The sequence below is a fragment of the Tachysurus fulvidraco genome, chromosome 4, assembly GCF_022655615.1.
Source record: "Tachysurus fulvidraco isolate hzauxx_2018 chromosome 4, HZAU_PFXX_2.0, whole genome shotgun sequence".
Taxonomy (NCBI): Eukaryota; Metazoa; Chordata; class Actinopteri; order Siluriformes; family Bagridae; genus Tachysurus; species Tachysurus fulvidraco.
The window spans coordinates 20,374,315-20,393,941 of NC_062521.1; the positions used below are offsets into that span (position 1 = coordinate 20,374,315).

Consider the following 19,627-nt stretch of genomic DNA (forward strand, 5'->3'; position numbering starts at 1 on the left):
AAGTTTAAATACACACACACACACAAAGAGAGAGAGAGGAAGTAACTCTAATCTACTGATCTGGGTGAGTAATGAACCGAGACGTTTAGCACTGGAAACCCAAAGATAAAGATAAGTACTATGATAATGGCACACAGCTCTAAAGAAAGTTGTGGAAACGTTGCCATCTTTGCCAGTGCCTAAAGACGCAACATATTGAGCTAAAACTGAAGTAGCCTGTTGTTAGTCTCACACCAGTCTGTATATAGGGATTAAAGTCAGTTAGCATTTTACTGGATACTGCGTTGTGTTTCGAAAGTGATTTAAAACACACGCGCACATATCTAAGAACCATATGGCAAGTTCTGCTCGAGTCCATGACAGTGAGTCAGTTGCACTGGAGTAGGTAGCTTGACTCAGACACAGAGACAGAAGTGATTGTTTTACACTGCATGTCATAGAGAAGTCTACAGGATCTTCCATTCGCTAAGCCTGCACTTTTTATTAAAAGAAGCGATTAATGACCGCTGGATGACTCCTACGTCTACATGGGACAGACTTTTGCAAGATACAAAGGGAATCGACGCTATTGCAGATTCTACACAGCTGTGCAATCTGCATATAATACAAACCAACACACGCTGGTTACACGGTCACTCTGACATAAAATAGTTTTAGTCAAAAAACAGAGGACACATTGCAAATCACTTGACCCAGAACTGGAAGATAAAAGTGTTTAAGGGAGTTAAAGATGAAGTACAAATCCATCACAGTGGACTTGCCTGCTGCTAGCCTCAGGAGGGCAGGGGAACACTTTCCTATCACACGCTTCCTGATCACATGACTCTACTACCAGGACGCTTTCTGTTTTCTCTATAGCTCCAAATACGCAGTTATTTTAGCCACATGATTTTGAATTCCTAAAAAGGAGCAATTGATGGAAAAGAGAGATAGAAAGGAATGGGAACAGGAATTCTTTTCAGGCCTTCCCCAGATGCAGCACATTAGCATCAGGCTGAGGAATGCAAGTCACATCCAGGACTGTGTTTCCTTGATATGACACAGGGAGTGTTATGGCGCAGCTCTCTAAGAGATGACGTAGGTTCTGGCACATGAGCTGAGCTCTGATCATCTGGCCAAGCCAAACTCTCGCCCGCTGAACCAATCACTCAAGGTACCCAGCACAAACAGTCCTCCTTACCGGCTACACCTGCAGAGTGTGTGTGTGTGTGTGTGTGTGTGTGTGTGTGTGTGTGTGTGTGTGTGTGTGTGTGTGTGTGTGTGTGTGTGTGTGTCTGGAAGACAGACAGCCTGTGTTTTGCCTTCTGAGCATGCTTGCCTAGAACTGTCTGTGCATGCTACTGCCATAGCTTAAGCTTTTTTAATTCACAAGGTTTATACAAGGAGCATTAATAACTGTGAGGGAAAAAAAATCTGTCATTCCATTTAAAAAAATTAGCATGAAGTGTTATACGTATAATGTAAATAGTCTTTTTCCATTGAAATAGAATTCCTGTGATCTAGTTCCATATTCGGTGTTATCTGATCAGTGCAAATTTTGAACTCAATTCCGTTTTATTTATATAGCGCTTTTCATAATAGACAATGTCAAAAACAGAACCAAAGGTTAGCACTGAAAAACTCGACATGAGAAAGAACCTTTAAGAGGAAGTCACAGAGTCGAAGAGAACCTTTCCTCTGTATAACACGATTACAATTCATTAGTCTACCACAACTAGATGCCATGCAGTCAAGTATTTACATGACTTTACAATTTTTACATACTGAATGGCACTTTAGTATGAGCATTATATATTTCATTAGTTCGGTACGACAATACAATACAATCTTTGTGCCATATAATTACTTCTGCGGTCTCCAAATTTTTGTAAGCTTCTGTAAAGATATGTGGGGACCCTGAGCTTCTTGTGGTTTAGAGGTACATTTGGATTCTTCACTCACTCATGGGGACCTGCTACCCTGCAGATTTGAAATTTTTCCCTACTGATGACACACTTTAACGAGTGTTCGGCCAGTTGGGTTGACGGAAGAACTAACAGAACACGATAGGTGGTACAGAGGACTGTAACTAAGAAGCCCAGGTGTAGAGAAACAGTAAGTTTAGGTGGTTTACTGTGTAGAGTGACAGCAGGTTTTGGAACAGATATGGGGATTATAGGCTTCAATAAGCTTCTTGCTGTGTAAACTGACAGTATGCCCTGGAGAGGGGTAATAGTCTAGCTTGATGGCAGGCTCAAGCACTGTTCTGGTAGGTAACCAATTACAAGAAGAATAAGCTTTTGTGGGTAACATTACAAAATGTTAGGAGGCTCTGGTGGGTAATAGTGTAGATACATAGTAGGCTCATGGTGTAGAAGAACACAGTTTGGCAAGAGTGTAGAGGAATGGTAGGTTCTGGTAGGGAACTGTCTAGAGATAGTAGAGGCTGGTGAGCATCAGTGTATATGGTGGGCATCAGTGTACTGATGAGATGGACAGTTATGGGTGAAAATATAGAGGGACATCAAGGGAAGGGAAGGGGAGGCTCTGTTGGCTAATTGTGCAGAGCCATAGAAGGCTTGGTTGGATCAAGGTACAGAGGAACAATAGACTCTTGTAGTAACATTGTAAAGGAAAAGCAGGTTCTTGGGTACGAGTGTAGAGGATTGGTAGGCTGTGGTAGAGAATGCTATAGGGATTATAGGGTCTGGTGGGCAACAAAGTACTGGGAAGTTAAATGGCGGTGGGTAAAGATGAAATTGGTGCAAGTTAATTGTTCTGCATATTTTATTGTTTTCCCTCCTTTAACACACCTGATATAACTAACCAGCTACTTACCCATACAACCTGAGTTGTAGTGGGTACATTGGAGTAGGAGTTTGGACCAGAGTTTGGTCAACTTTGGTGTAAGAGGATGGCAGTGTGCAGGAAAGTTAAGATACGATGGCTATGGTCAAACAGAACTGATGTACTTCTGCATCTGCTGAATATCATGCAGTTTATTACAGAGAGACCTTAAGGTCCGTTAGATGTTGGAATACAGTAGGCTCTAGTGGCAGCACATTATGTTTCAGTTCTTACCTTTGGGAGGAAAGTAGGATTTGCTTTCTGCTTTATGGGGCCAGTCCACCACCAGGTGTCCATAGCGACGGAAACTATTGGTGATCTCATCTACGTGGAGGGGAGAAATTAAAAGGAGAATTTAGGACAAAGCCCATGACTTAGACATCATAAAACAAAGTAACTATGGTTTCTTATGAAGCAATGTCTGTGACATTGGCATGCGTTAGACTTGTTCTAGCCACGCTGACCAAACTTTAGTGTACTGAGTACATGTTTAATAACAACCCGGTTTCTCTGTAGGCGCCTCCAGAGCTCGGTGCCCTGTATCACTATTCACACTGGTTGAGTGAAATGCATCACATCTGCTATGTGTCTGAGAGTCTGCTTAAAAGTGTCAGCAAGAGCTAAGAGCTGACATGCACATATGCATACAAAATAGGACTAAAAGTGCCATCACTGATAAAAAACATTCCACCAAAGAGAAGGGGATTATAAAATATATTCCCTTTCCCCATGCCCTTTAGTCTAATAGTATGTCCCAACACAATGCACACATCACCTGAGCAATTTTATTTCACAATATTATTCAATATGCCAATTTCAACCTTCAGAGAATTCTAGCGACATATGCACTTATTGTTGTTGTGGTTGTAATCTCGGTAATGTATGCCATGAGGAATCTAATTGGAGTTCACTGATGACTACTGCTACTAATAGGGGTGACCTTATAGAATCTGGAGAAAGTTACTCAGAGATGATTACTGGTGTCTCTTACTGGTGATTCACTCCAAAGTATCCAACCTACAGGCACGGGTTACCCTCAATGTGGCGCCAAGTCTCTGTCCCTTTTGGTACAGCAGATCTTCTTACAGCTGCCAAGGTGTTTTGACCACTAGTGAAACTAAGGTCTTCCTGCCAGCTTGGGGCCTAGTTGTTATTTAATAATGTATATGCTGAATTGTTTGCAACGTGAAAAGAATTAGCAAGAGACTTTGAAAGGTGTATAATAGGTGGGAAAGGAGTGTACTAAGTCAATTTGTTGCATCATCTCAGAATACAAGCAGGTGTTTAGGTGATTCATATGTCCTCTGGTGGTAAGTGGAAGTGTAAATCACTCAATTTAATTAGTTTCATTTATATAGCACTTTTAACAATGGACTACCAGAGGAAGAAACCTTGCAAGGAGCCAGCCTCAAAAGAAAAACCCACACTCACCTGTGTGAGCAGATATAAAATCTAGTTAAAAGATCTGAGGACTTTCTTTATTATTTTTTACTGCTTATCTTACACCAGGTTACAGGGACCACACAATCACACACACAAACACAGCATTCACACACTATGGATGATTTAGAGATGCCAACCAGCCTACAACACAGGACTTTGGACTGGGGTAGGAAACATGGTCAGCTAGTTCATGTGGGTTGTTCTCATGTTGGGCACACCTTTGGCAGCTTGCCAGGTTGAGCTAATCTTACTTTTCCTTGATAAGTTTTTTTTATAATGTTTACAGAACAATTTAAAGAAAAACAATTAAACATCTACATAATAAATGTGATTTATATCTCTGCCCTCATAGGCTGACTATCATTGTCTATCATTTTCAAAGGAAAAGGATGACCATATTTTACATGACGTAACAGTGGCTTGTATGCCAAATACCTTCATCGATGTCTGGAGGCAGTCCACCAACAAAGACCTTTCTGGAATAGCGCTCCATCCTCTCACCGTTCTGACAGCGAGTGGGGGAGTTCAGCCCTGGAGTTAGAGACTGATCTCCATGAGCATCATCCAAAAAGCCATCCTCGAAAGGAAACAGTGATGAGCGACCTATACATATACAGAGAAAGGTAGAGAACAAGACCGAGACAGAGAAAGAAAGAAGGACAGGGAGCACAAAAGAATATGTGAGGTTGAAAAAAGGTCAGAAAAAGAGAAAGAGTACATTGTGGTTGTTTTTATTTGCAGTTAGTCCATTAAAGACACAACCAACAAGGATAGTGTTATAACGTGTTATAACGTCTTTCCAGAAATATACATTAATTTAGTGAAATAAAATTACACACAGACTCCTGATAAAGCTAGGTGAGATGCCAGTGTGCTGAATTATTGGATTATTATTATTTATTTATTTTTTGCATTTCATCTGGAACTGCTAGCTTTCGGATTCTGAATACGACATCAGAGTTCACAGCTGAAAAGCAGGGTAGAGAAAAAGCCCAATCCACTGAGATTTAGCAAGAAAATTACACCGTGGATTGAGAAACTGGGTTTTGCCAGGAATTGATTAAACACTGCAGTGCTGGATTAAATGAATAAAAGAAAAAAATCACAGCTAAGAGAGAACTGTCAAAAAAATAAAATAAAAACAAATACATACATACAGTGATTTATTATAGAAATATAAAAACTTGCACAATTATGTAGACTTTGTCAAGTACTTTAAGCATTGTAGGATGAAACCCAGTCAAATCAGTGTGCTTTCATGGTCAACATGGTGTGTGTGTGTGTGTGTGTGTGTGTGTGTGTGTGTGTGTGTGTGTGTGTGTGTGTGTGTGTGTGTGTGCGATAGATTAAAATTTAAAGATCATCTTGAAAATAATACCAAAAGTGTCATTAAGGGCCGCGAAAAAGCATCATTTAATTAGCAGCCAAACATACAAATATTCACTCTTATAATCCACAATATAAGAGTCCAAATGTTTTGTGTGTCTGTCAAAATAAATCTTGGCTTCGGCACGATCCATTTAGTGTCACTACAGATTCATCAGCTTGTTTTAATAGATTATAAGGATTACCCGCATCCCACTAGGCAGGAAAAGCAACATGGTATTTTTGCCCATACCCTGCAGCCCTAGTTGTCATTTACATTTACTATAATAAATAAGTGAATAACCTCAAATAAGCTACTTGTCAGTCAATTTTACAAAAGAACTAACAATACGCCTCATTTATCGAGCTGGAAACGAACTGATTCATCTGTGACTCGTCGCATTTATACAAGAAATTTGATATCTCCGGAAAATCAGAAAACCTTTTTTTGTCCTTTTATACGTTTTGTTCATATTCTAAATTAACCAATGTCTAAAAATGAACATAAATTAAACCAGCCATTCATTTAAGGTTTAATTTGCTATATGATAAAAGGACATGGTGCAATGTCTCAGTGTATAAAATGGATCTTTCACAAAACTATTAGAACCACTATCGGTGACCGATAACGCCGCAATGTGCCACGTGATTCCTAATGTGCTGCGGACTTCCTATGACGGCCGCCTGCTTTTCTGATATGGCATTGGGAGTGGTGCTAGGGATTTATGTCCAAAATTTGACGAGATATTATGCTTTGAATTTAAAGAACATTATAAGTAGCAGTTTCCTTGTGTGTTTTGCTCGGTGTCAGAAATCCCCAGGATAAACTATATATATTTTTATATTTTTTTTTCTCCTTTTTTCCTTTTGCTTTTAGACCTTTTCATAAGCTGTAAAATATTGTATATTATATGCCCAAAGGTTTGTGGACACCTGACCATCACATCCATACGTGGATCTTTCCCAAATTGTTGCAACATAATTTGTATGCTGTTGCAGTATAAATTTCCTTCAGTGGAAATAAGAGACCCAAACCTGTCCCACCATGCTAATGTCTCTGAGCACAAAGCAAGCTCCATAAAGACACGGTTTGGAGTGGAAGAACTCAAGTGTCCTGCACAGAGCTCTGGCCTCAACCCCACTTTGGGATGAACTGAAACGGTGACTGCACCGCAGACCTCCACATCAGTGCCTGATCTCACTGTCTTCCCAGAAGAGTGGAGGTTATTATAACAGCAAAAGAAGGAATAAATCTAAACATATTCTACATATTAATACGAAGCACAGAGTTTTGGGCAGGTATCCACAATCTTAAACATAATTTACAGGTGATTGGCATTTATTGACATACACACCTGACGATGAAAATCAATGACTAAAGCAAAAAAAAAAGTAAGATGATTGTCCATTCATTTTCTCTTCTAAGAAAGAAAACAAAATACTAAAACAAAAACCAGGAAAAATTATACTCATGACCCATAGAAATTTCCAGTTAAGTTTCCTTCCCACACACATGATTGCATGTACTGACAATATTATAAACTATAATCCAGGGAAGGGCAGGAATTAATAAGACATCATCCAACCACAGCTTAACCTGAGCAAGCACAGATAGAAAGAGGAGAGAAAGCAGAGTGTTACCTCTTCTGCGACCATAACTCCTGGCTGTTCGGGGGCACAGAGGGGAAGAGAGGAAAACATATAGGGGATGGGGAGGAGAGAAAGAGGGATTAGAGAAGGAATGATGGAGAGAAAGAAACAGATAGACAGAGAGGACAAGGAGAGAAACAGAGACATGGGTTTTGTGGGCAGACATTGGGAACAGTCACTAAGGCAACAGTGTGAGAGCACAGGCCCTAACACAGCGCTAACATTTTTGGCTCAGTGTATCCGCGCGCGCGCACACACACACACACACACACACACACACACGGGTTGTGGGTTGAGCTCAAACTCAGCTTGGCAAAAGTAGGGCTGGATAATTATCTATAATTTCCTTATGAGCTGAAAAGTTATCTCAGGAATGTCCCGGGGAATACGCTATTTACCCTCTTCCGCATACATGAGAGCACAGATACCCACAATAGTCTAGTGTCACTGTGACTCACATTTGAGGGAGAATGCCATCCCTCCCATACAAACAGCATTGCCTATTTCGCTCTCTTGGTGTCAAAGGCAGCTATATTCGGGAGTTCGTCTGGATTTAAAAGCACGATCTCTGCACCACTCGGGAGCCCTTCTCAGGTAACCATTCCAGTAAACATGGCACTATTCCCCTTATTAACTCAGAGCCCAGAGCCCATGCTACACCACATGACACCATGTGGGCACTTTTCCAAATTGAGTTTCTAGAAAAAAAAATGGCCCAAATTCTCACTTGTAGTAAGAGGGAACAAACACAACCCCGAAACTAAAGCGACAAATTACAAACAAACTTTTCAGCTGCTAGTGTGACCGTAGGGTCGGTGGTGTGAGAAACAGAAACTTCTCTAAAGTAGCAACTAATTTATAAAAGAAGATTCAGCGTTCTATTTAGAAGCTATATTTAGCTATGATTTTCCATTAAATTTTGGCAAGCATGTTTTGTCTATAACGATCTGAGCGGCTGAAGGCTTGCTTAGTGATGATATAAACACTGCCTCTATCTAAATAATAATTTTTTTCTCTAACTCAACCCTATTGCATGAAATCTATCAAACTAGTGCAGCGAAGGCTAAGACATGCTTCCTGTGAGGCAGACTGCCTTCCTGTGGCCTTGATCGACATGGGAGAGAAGATAGGGTTATGTTCTCCTGGACTCTACTCATGGTTTTAGTCATAGTCGGTGCTGCCGGCTTTGAACTTGTGGTTTCCTGCCAATCAGATGAAACTTTAAAAACACACTCCCATTGGTTGATTTGCATTTCAGAAATTTTTTGCAAATTCTGTGAAAATGCTGGTGGTTAAGCCGTTGTGCTCTGGGCTGAGTTGACACTTTTTGGGCTGCTTGTTGTACGTACACATGGTCTGCACGGTTGCACTAAATAAAGTTTGGCATTTTATCCTCCGTAGTACAAAACAACAAACACTTATTCTTGGAGCTGCGACACATGGTAGTATTCAACTAGGTAGCGTTACAAACTCTTTTCCTATTAACGCTACTCCCTAACTCTATTAGCGTGTTAATAATGCATCGGTCAATTCTGTGTGAAGAATAGTGTGGCTCACATCATCCTGTTCGAGTGGTAGGAAGGGTGCTAGACTTGAATAAATCTCACGCAGAGTCTCGTATAACAGAGCGTCCAATGAGCTAAAGAATCTCTCAGCATGCTCCTTTATAAACACCCCCTCCTCAAAGCAAGGCCTCTAACGTCGCCCAATTGTGTGGCATTTTCACTGCAGGAGAATATTTACTCCAAACTGGATCATCCCACATTTTGGCCTTTTTCATTTTAAGTGTCCGTGTGTGTGTTTAGCTGCTAAGAGCAGACACAGGTTGCCTGATGAGAAGAGGTCAGGGAGTCTAGCGTGCCTAGCAACAAGAGGGAGACGGAAAAGTGTCCGAGAAAGAGATACGCGTCTTGTGAAACAATATTAAGCAAGCCGGTGAAAGTGAGAGAGTAAGGGAATGTGGTCCAAAGTTTAAGTGTTTCATAAATTGGTATTTGCTTCTGGCCAATTGGTAGAAGGTTAAGACAACAAACTGGTGAGCTCATCTCTTTGAGAATAACTCTGACTCAATTTAAGGGGACTCATGAAGAAGAGTATTCTCTGGCGTGCTGAGGTTGATTTTGGCACGGTTTGAATAACAGTGACTATGCAAGTCACAGGGTGATTTATAGGAATTGAGAGATTTATTTTCGTACACACTACACCCTAAGTGTTCTTAAAATGCAACTTAGCATGCTGACAAGTCTTCCCTCATTTAAAGCAATAATATCGCATGAATGCTGTTCCAGATCATTCAACCATGTAATTATATATCTCTAAAATAATGGCTCTTCAGCTAATAGACATGTAGAATCACAACACTTTGGAAATGTAGTTTCAATTATATCATTGTACTCAAGATATTTAGATGGACGGTAACCCCTTTTTAAAATGCAAATATTCACATTAATGAACTGTGGAGGGATTAAAATCCAGCCCGGGCATGCCCAGACATGGTCCCATTACATACAGGCATGTGTTGTCATATTTGATTTACCTATATATTTATATCTATCATGTTAAATCTATATCTAAGATCTATTAGTTACTTTCTATGCCTCTCTTGTAGTTATTAATAAGGCATTATTTGTCTTAGTAACAAGAAAGGCATAGAACGTAATGATAAAGTTTTGGTGTACCATCTTTTGTATCTTTAGAATACTGGAAATATAAATATGTTGTATACAGTACTGTATATTTGGAGGTAAATAATATTGAATTTTATGAACCACTAATGAAACTTGAATGCTTTACTTAAAAAAAAAGCCCATTTAATTCACATCAAATGCCCCTTCCTACATACTCACAGTGTTCATGCTTAAAAACGTGCCTCTAAATTCTACGAATAGTACAGATATATACATTTTGTAATCTTTATGAGAACGTGAGAAACTCACTGGAATATCCAATATTATATACAGTTTCCTGAAGTCAGTATGTGGTTGCAGGTTTCTACTCTAACCAAGAGGAAACTCATCAGACCATTACAGAAGTAAACTGCATGCAAGCTCTTGCTTAGCAGGAACGAAATACTGCAGAATGTACATTATAGCAGTACATTTACAAATGCTACAAAAGCAATCAGAGCAAACAGCAGTCCATATGCTGTCTGTCCACAGAGTAATATTCCCTCTGAAAATGTCAGTGAGGGTCCTTCTGAAGGCATGGCAGTGATAGAAAAAGATTTGGCTCTGTGCTTACCCACTAAACATTAGCCCTAAACCAGACTGATGCAGCACCAGGCCACAAATATGCTCACTCTGCCTGACTGAGACACACACACACACACACACACACACACACACACACACACACACACACACACACACACACACACACACACACACACACACACACACACACAGCACCGACCAACAGAAAACAGCAGACACCTACTGGGTGCCTCAGGCACTGTCATACATTCCAAACCCCATGCTAAAGCACGTCAAGCACACATGGGTGTGTTGATCAAAACCAGCCATTCTCTAGGAACCGTTCCACATGCTTAAGGCCGCGTCCCTCTCTGGAGGCCCCCTGCGGCTATGACACACCTGCTGAAGTGGACAGAAGTGCATAGTGTTTCAAGGCTGTTATTTCAGTGCACATGCGTGCAGGCTCATTGCGCCTCTGCTCAGCTGAGGACTGGGAAACAGAGCCACAAGCCAGTATCGTGAACTATGAGATACACAGCCGGGAGTTCAGGCTATGTAAAGGTCAAACAGACAGGGAAAAATGAGCCAGTCTTACAGCCAGCTGTTCTAAACAATAACTACTTGAAACTAAACAGGGAAACACACAACACAAGTATTTATAGACAGATCATTTAAAATAGTCTGTTTATACGCATTTAGAGCAGATTTGCCATTATGATGAGTGCATATAACTATAATCACACAGACATTAATGAATACAATAAACATGTATTACAGTGACAGCACGTATGTAGAATAAAGTACATTTATTACTCACTCAGTGGCATTATGTGTTCTGCTGCTGGGTGATGAAAGTTCAGACCCATGCGTCCTGAGGAAACACAAAAAAAAAAAGATGTGGTCAAATGGTCAATGCTTAGATAAAACACAGCAAAATCACGAAACTTTGAAGCTGCCATGTTTCTCAACTATATGGTTTAACACTTACCTGACTACTAGCTCTGTGTAATCAAATTATTCAAACTTTTTACTTATCATATGAACACAGAAACAAAGTCAGGTCAGGTTTATATCTAATATCTTCTATCATTATTTCTAATGTCGGAAGAAATCCTCTAATATTTGCAGGTGTAGAGAGCTTGAGGATGGGTGTGTTTACGAAGAGCCCGAAACGAAAGGGTTTATGTGAAATTGCAAAAGACACGCACATCTCTGAAATCTCATCACGTGATGCTGTTCATGAGGCAAATGCTGACTAGTTGTGCAAGGAAGTACATCCGATAGCTGCTGGGACTGGAACGATACGCAGCCAGAATTCAACTAAATACAGTACACGCTAAATAGACGTGACAACAGAACAACTGCTTATAAACTGCTTCCTGCAGAGAACAGTGTAGCGACAAGGTCAAGTGAAGTAGCAGTGAGTTTTTGTTTTTAAAAAGGCAGATTTTAAGGCTAATAGGGAAAACCTTTGTTTGGCAAGTGCATTATTGCAGGAATATGTTAGAGAACAGCTACTGAAATACTGTAGACTGTGCCTGCGCATTCACATACGTTGAGTACAAGCGAGCCTTTAGTATAATTCAGCTGAGGCAAAGGCATATGACTGTGCAGCATAAAGAGAGCTTCATAGCTCAGACAATGGAGAGGAGAATGCTGGGAATTTGACAGAGAATGCATTCTGTGCCTGGCTCAGCCACCCCAACCCCATTCCAGCCATTGAGAGATGTGCCATCTGTAGAAAGAATAAACATCTGCCTCTATCTCTTTATCCGTGTCTCTCACTCACTCACTCACACACACACACACAATGGTGTGGCATCAAGCATTGCTCTGACAGTAAAGTGCATTATGGTTTGTCGTCGGATTGCTCACAACTCTCGTCAAAGCTCTGCACTGTTGCCTCGCAGTTCCTGCCACAGCAAAGTGACAGAGTTACCAACACACCCTGTGGTGTCCTGTGAGATTCTCACAGAGACACCTGCAGCTTCAACAGGCTTGTATGCAAAACACAGTGTTGATAAGGCACCTGTGTGAATTTGCACAGTAGGGCCACTGCGACACAGGCGCTGCCTCAGACGAAGTCTTCGAGACTCCGAGCAATTAAGGATACAATTTTGACACTTGCAGCTCTCTCGCTCATCATACCGCAGGTTAAACTGACCCGGCGTAATAACTGCATTTTATCAACGGTACAGACTTCTACATCTACATACAGCTACATCTCTGTAACAGGGCTGCATTATTTACTAAAACTTACCTAAAACTTTTTGTAGAATGACCATTTTGTCTGCTTGATTTAGGAAAACCCGTTTTAAACACACTCAATGTTTGGCTGGTATTTATTTTCTATTTATTATAAAGAAATGAATTAAATACATAAATATGCACTTTTTTTTTTTTACAATTTATTTTCTTTTTAATTTATCATACATTTTCCAAACACAAAAACTGACAAAGTGTCCTAAACGTTTTATAAGACAGCACATATGATCTCTGGCCACTTTAATAGAAATGTCTCTATTCCTGATCATTTATTCAACTTTCCAATCAGCCAAATCAGGTGATAAAATCATGCAGATTTTATGTTGTCTGGTGCCGGATGGGCTGAGCAATTTTCTACAGTCGGAAACACTATAGTGATGATGAAGCAGGTGAAAAGCACGATGACCGAACTGACTAAAGCTACCAAAAAATGCAAACAGCAACTCTTTACACTCATAGTGTACAGAGCGGTATCTCTGAAAGCACAACACAACAGCAACATAACAGATTATAATGTAATATTTGTCTGAGGCAGAATTTGCTTACTTAAATTCTAACACCTTTAATAAGGCCTACATTTGTTCAGGTAATAACAATAACAGATGACTAATATAGGATAACCACAGAATACTGTGCATGTGTCTCCAAACATGATCTATGAAGGATTTCTCTCAATAAAATGACACATAGAAAACTACCTTCCTGACAGCAAACGCCAGCGGGGTTTTTTCAATTCTACAATCTTTGTTACCACATGTCTGCTCACCAATAATCTCTGAACACTGAATCACTGTAACCACAATAAATCCTGTAAAACTGAACACCCAATGTTGCATCAATGGCAATCTGACTCTGAATGTAATAGTACTTATTGCTTCAGCAGGACTGTAGTTAAGATCGGCATTAGCAGGCCAGGTTCAGGAAGATTCTTCTGATTTTCCAATACATTCCCAATAAATCGGGTGCATCTGTTATTGCTCCGGTTTGTCCTAGATGCCCGAAGATCTACTGTTCGTATCACACGGTCTATCATAATAAAGGTGCTCTTAAACCCCATGGCTGAATCGGAGTTAATCACTCTGGGCCAACAGCTGAAGTGTTAAGTTCAAATCTAAACTAGATTGTGTTTTATTTTATTTTTAAAAGGTGGTGATTCATTTTCTAAAGCAGCATGGCTCCTTAACATTTCCAGCCGCAAAGTCTATACTATCTATATTGACACGCTCATTCCCGTACATCTCCATACTAAGGACTTACACAGGGCCTTGTATGACCAAAGCTGCAAGCAAACAGATTAAAAACGTGTAATTTTGTGTGAGGTGTGTATTTAATATTGAAGAAAGCTTTTATTTTCTTATTAACATTGAGAGAAAAAGGAATGACAAACAGTTTACAGCTTCTACAAAGTAAGTGGTAACAACGTCTTGTTTCGTGGACATATACACAAAGAATGATATCGTTCAATTTTTTATATTTATAGTTTTGCGTATATGTATAACAAAAGGCATCAGTGGTAAACTGCTGTGGAATGAGAGGAATGAAACACTTTGGGCTGTGCTATTATTGGAAAACAAGTATAAGCTGTTTCCCAGTCAATAGCAAATGATGTCAAACACACGTTAATGTGTGTATGCAAATGCCCACACAACCTAGACCAATTTAAAAGGCATCATCCAGCGTCAGCATCTGGTAGCCCCGCCCCTTTTCCACAACAATAGCAAAGACGGCAACTGTTGTGTGCATGAAAGTGTCTGACATTCCACACTGTTTATTTGGTTGAATAAAAGTTCATCACCCCGGTCCTTGAAGTGCACTGCTTCCTGTTGGAATTTTCAGTGTCAAGACACTATTCACACTATTTATACTATAAAATTGTGTAAAATAGTGTACATGTATGTGATTTGGGATGCACCTATTGATTCATCTGCCATATAAATGCTGAAGAGGACCAGGGCAAACTCCATTAATCAGTTCCTGTGTTCCTGATTTTCTATATATAAAATATCTCTGAAATACATCTGGGTATATTAGAGATGTTCTGAACATTGGTGTGTCAGTAGGATTTCCTTTTCAGGGTCTGAGACTATGCTAATTTAGAGTTTCCTCTTCCTTCTTTGCCATTTGATCAGATTTCAACAGATATAAACGCCAACCTCTTTCATTTTGCATAATGCCCGTGACCATCAAAAAAATGTCCTGGATGTGGAAACAACAGTTAATGTATAACTATTGAGGGCCGAATGTCAATGCCCCTGTTCACTAGCTGTGTATGAAACAGTGTCCATTACAAATATATATATACACACCGCTATATATGCACTCATTATTTATATGTGTATATATATATATAAATTGAGATCTCTTTACACATAAGGGATGAGACAATAAGACAGACCAAACAAACCTGCTGAGTCGGGAGATGACAAACCTGTAATGGAGGGTTGACGTATTAAATGTGACCTGAACTACCGTGATGGTGTCAGACACTGACTATACACTCTAATTAACTTAAAAACCATGAATTATTGCTTAGTATACATGTGTGCGACTCCATAGTAGATGTAGACTCCATGGTAGACTCCAGCTACATAGTAATCTAAATAATACAGAAAAACAATAAACATTACTCGGTATGCGCTCACAATTTAATTCCATTTAGAATGGGTCCACAACTGTGCTAACCAAGTCACTAACTCACCAGCAAAAAAAAAAAGGAGTGTTCAGAGTTACTTAAACGCCAAGCAGAAAGGTATGAAATGCCAAACCTGGCAATAGCATGCCAGAGAATGACATTAACACTGCTAATGGAATGGAGTAACTGACTCTCCAGATTTTCCAACTCATCTCTAAAGTGCAGCTGTTATTCCTCAGCTTTATGCCAGTAAGCAAAAGGCCGTTCTTCGATCTTACATCTGGGCCATAATGATGTTCTTAAATCTTGCTGAAAGGACCAGGCTGTCATGCAGTTCACTCAAATCAAGAGCCTCAGGAAATTTCTGTAAATAACTGAACTCTGGTGTTCAATAGTGAACAATCCAGTTCATGATGAAACTGTGTGTCAAAAGTGTGCTAATGTGAAAGGCTTGATATAAATATAATGTGAAATACATTTAATTTCGCAAACATGTGATGTCAAAACTTTCATAAATCCCCTTCATGATGGACTTCAACACATTTTACCACAGCACTGGTAAATTACTGAATCAGAAGGGGTGGGTTAATTTTCTTTAGACCACAGCACAGCTGAATGCTTGAATCTGACTGGTCAGATGATGTGCATTATTTTTACATAAAAGCACAGAAGAACTCGTGCTTTGCGGTTTTTGGTAAAATGACAAAGTTAAAAAAAATATATACTTTATATAAATATAAACTCACACACAGAGATATACACACACAGACAGAGAGAGAGAGAGAGAGAGAGAGAGAGAACAGAGCAAGTGATACCAAAAACAAAAAGAGGGCATGATACTAAAACATAAGTTAGAACAGGAACTAAATTGTCTCTCAGACGTTCCACAAACATTAATTACAAACTGTTAAAATGTGCAACATTTCAGTTGTCAAATGTCGGAATAACACCCTCCAGAATGTGCTTTTTCATCCAAATAATGGGCTTTGGGGGTAGAGTTAAGTAATGCCCCAGCTGTACAGTATTACTGTAGAACATTATGGTTTATCGTGTGGTATTTCTTATAAATCACAGTAGCTCTGACAACAGTTCCTCATAATCTAAGCATAATAATAAATGGATTACCAAAACCTGTTTTTTATATAACTCAAATAACTGTTGATATGATGAAGCTTTTTGTTAGGAAAGGATTGGCATGATGTAGTGGTTATTGGTTCCAACAGAGAAGTTTGCACATTGTCAGTAACAAGACAAATCTTAATAATTTCAGGAAATAAAAAGAGCTGGTGAGGAACTAAATGTGTCTAGATGTGAAAATATTGTTCCATATTCTTACATGTAACTATAAATGGTTAAAAAAAGCAAGCATGAGATGAAATGCATGAAAAATAAATGAAGAAAATTGCTGTAGTGCACAAGCAATCTTAGGACATGATGTTAGGGGGAAAATAATCTATTTGATCTAATAATCTAATCTAATCTAATAATCTATTAAAAATAATCTTTGTGGCTGTAATGGTGTGGATTATCTTCCTATAGCAAAACAGCCTGTTGTGTGTTATTTGTTAAGTGTAAAACTGCAAATGTATGGATAAACACTATTTTTTCCAAAACATTCTCTCAGTTTGTGTTTTGATGGATGTGGTGGAGAGTACTGCTGCCTAGAGTCATTTTAAAACACACACACACACACACACACACACACACACACACACACACACACACACACACACACACACACACACACACAAAGTAACTTTCCCTGAGGGTCAGGACAATCTGAACCAAACGCTCATGTATGACGGTCAAAGCTGAAAGTCAACCTAACCCAGATTTTTCACAAACGCTTCTTTTCCAGAGCTGAGCCAAACAGATTTAGGGACCCAGCGTTCCACCTGGACACACCCTGCAGGGTTAGACAGCTGTGCTTAGTGTGGCACAAACGTTTGGCTTGAGCGATTTCATGACGATGGTATTTGCTGATTATTTTACATTGAACTCGCCCCACCCCGTGTCATTTGTTTCTCTTTCAGCGCTCACCGACAGCTCAGCTCCGAGAACACGCTAGAGATGAGCAATGGGTTTGATTAGCACTTGCACTAAAGAGTTTAGACACTCATACAGTTCAAAATCCTTCACATCCTTAGTGAACATAATAAAGGAAAAATACCTGCCAGATATCTAAGATGAATGAGACCACTTCTGTTTGTCGCTATAGTTTTCCCTATTCTGTTTTAGCACCACAATGAGTAAACAAAACGTACCTATTGAGAAAGTTTGACATGCAGATCAAATTTGCACTCAATAAACTGGATTTTCAGCAGTGTGTGTGTTCACTTTCCACACATTCATATTCAGGCCGAGAAAAATTGGAACAATGTACTGTATCAACAAGAAGTCATCTTGACAAGTGTATGTTAATGAGCCTGTATTACTGGAAAAGGAAATACATTCAGTGTTTCTTTGGCAACGTGTTTTATAAGTCACACTATTGCTGTGGTCAACAAATAATTGGAAAAATTCTCTGCTCAGAATCCGTAAAGAATTTCATCAAGGACTCGACAAGTCAGAGCTTATTTTCTAAGCAAGCACTGAGTGAGAAATAACTGCTCCAGTTAAACTCATTAGTCCTGGGGGCAGAAGGTGGATCATGTGAGAGGCCGGTATGTGTGAGAAAGCGAGAGATTGTGTGAGAGTGTGTACGCATATGTGTGTGAGAAAGTGCGAGTGTGTTGTTGTTGTGTGTAAAAACACAAGGCTGTGCGCATGTAAACACATGAGCCTCTGTACAAGGCATCTTTGTGTTTAGGAAAGAATCCTCCAACACTGTGTCCCTGTTTGTGGCAGCAGTGAGACTTTAAGCCGAACCTCGTTGGGGGTTGACCATTGCCACAAGCGTGTTGGAAAGAAGAAAAAAAAAAGACTATGTTTGTTCAGGATTCCTCTCTTTAGCTGTTCTCCGCCCTCTTCTCCTCCTCCTCTCGCACGCTGCCATTCAGAACATGAAATCCCTACACATTCCAGTTCAATCAGATTAATGTGTGAGAGCTCGATCACGTGAGATGGTGAGAATAAACCCACCCTTCTCCACCTCATACAGCCAAAACCTCTTAACACAAGAGGCTTCGTTCATCTTGGCACTTCAGCTCAAGGCCCACAGGACTGGACAAGCTAAAAAGACCCATTTTAGCTTTTTCCAGGCTTTAAGAAACAACATGGGTTTGTGTTACAAAAAGGACGGTTGTCAATGACAAGTTTAGCCTCCCCTCACATATTTTTATTTTTGGGTACCTACTCACAAGCCTTTTTTAGCAAACTTGGTTGGTTGGTTTTATTTGCCAAAATAAAGTCATTTAAAGTCATTAGTCATTTAAACCACAGCGCCTCTGACCAGAATAAAGCATTTAATGATGACTGTATGAATGTGTCACACAGCACCACACCAGTTCATGTCCAGTCCACTCCCATGTTAATGACCATCACCTTTATTTGTCCCTCAAACTCTGTAGGTCAAGATTTTCATTGGGTCTTTTGCACAGACTCGGTACTGATGGTTATAGATGATTTCGTGTATTTTTTTTTTTTAAGCTAACGTGACCTGACAGAATTTCTGAGAGTAGTGTAAGTCTTATAAATAAGACATAGTAATAAGTTAATCGGATGTTTTAGGTCACAAGCATAAAATATTTAGTATTCTGCTGCTAACTTTGACCAGTTGGCTAACACCAACCAAGCATATAGCCGTCTAGCAAACTTAAAAAAAAAAAGGTCTGATTTTTTTTGTAGTTCTGGTTATAATATTTAAAGACCTTCATTAAAAAATACAACAAACAAACAAACAAAATCAAGTGTTTATGATATTTATTTTAATGATAGCAAGATGGCTAATATTTGTCTGTGTAAAATCAAAGCGTTGTCATAAATGTAAGGTTATATACGGGTTTGGGGGGGGGGGAATCCCACCACTGGTGTGTACAGAGATCTTTCTTGACTAAAGGTGTACACAAGGGTATTCAAATAACCAAGGAACCAGTATGTTAATACTGATATTTGTTATGCTCTATGTCTCAAAAGAGAATATTTATCTATAAAAAGAATCCACAGAGCGCAGATGATTTATGACAGCCGTGTTATGGTGTAAAGTAACAGGAACTAAAAAGAAGTCTCCGGAGCATTATTTTTTCCTCTCATGCAGGCAGGAGCGGGTGGTCAGATATTAACCGTGGACATAAATCAGGTACCTAGGGTATGCAGA

General features: G+C 39.6%; 1 protein-coding gene across 8 annotated transcripts in view; it reads right to left on the minus strand.

Annotated features, from left to right (window-relative positions):
• cpeb3 (cytoplasmic polyadenylation element binding protein 3) overlaps window positions 1–19,627 on the minus strand; it is a 44,660-nt gene that overhangs the window by 11,941 nt on the left and 13,092 nt on the right. For 6 of the 8 annotated variants that reach the window (XM_027174881.2, XM_027174884.2, XM_027174878.2 and 3 more), the window contains 4 exons: window positions 11,293–11,346; window positions 7,276–7,299; window positions 4,705–4,872; window positions 3,061–3,150 (listed from right to left, as the gene is read on the minus strand). In XM_027174881.2, coding sequence (XP_027030682.1) covers window positions 3,061–3,150; window positions 4,705–4,872; window positions 7,276–7,299; window positions 11,293–11,346 — 336 coding nt within the window. The remainder of the gene's footprint in view (window positions 1–3,060; window positions 3,151–4,704; window positions 4,873–7,275; window positions 7,300–11,292; window positions 11,347–19,627) is intronic. The other 2 variants (XM_027174880.2, XM_027174877.2) reach the window with 1 other exon arrangement.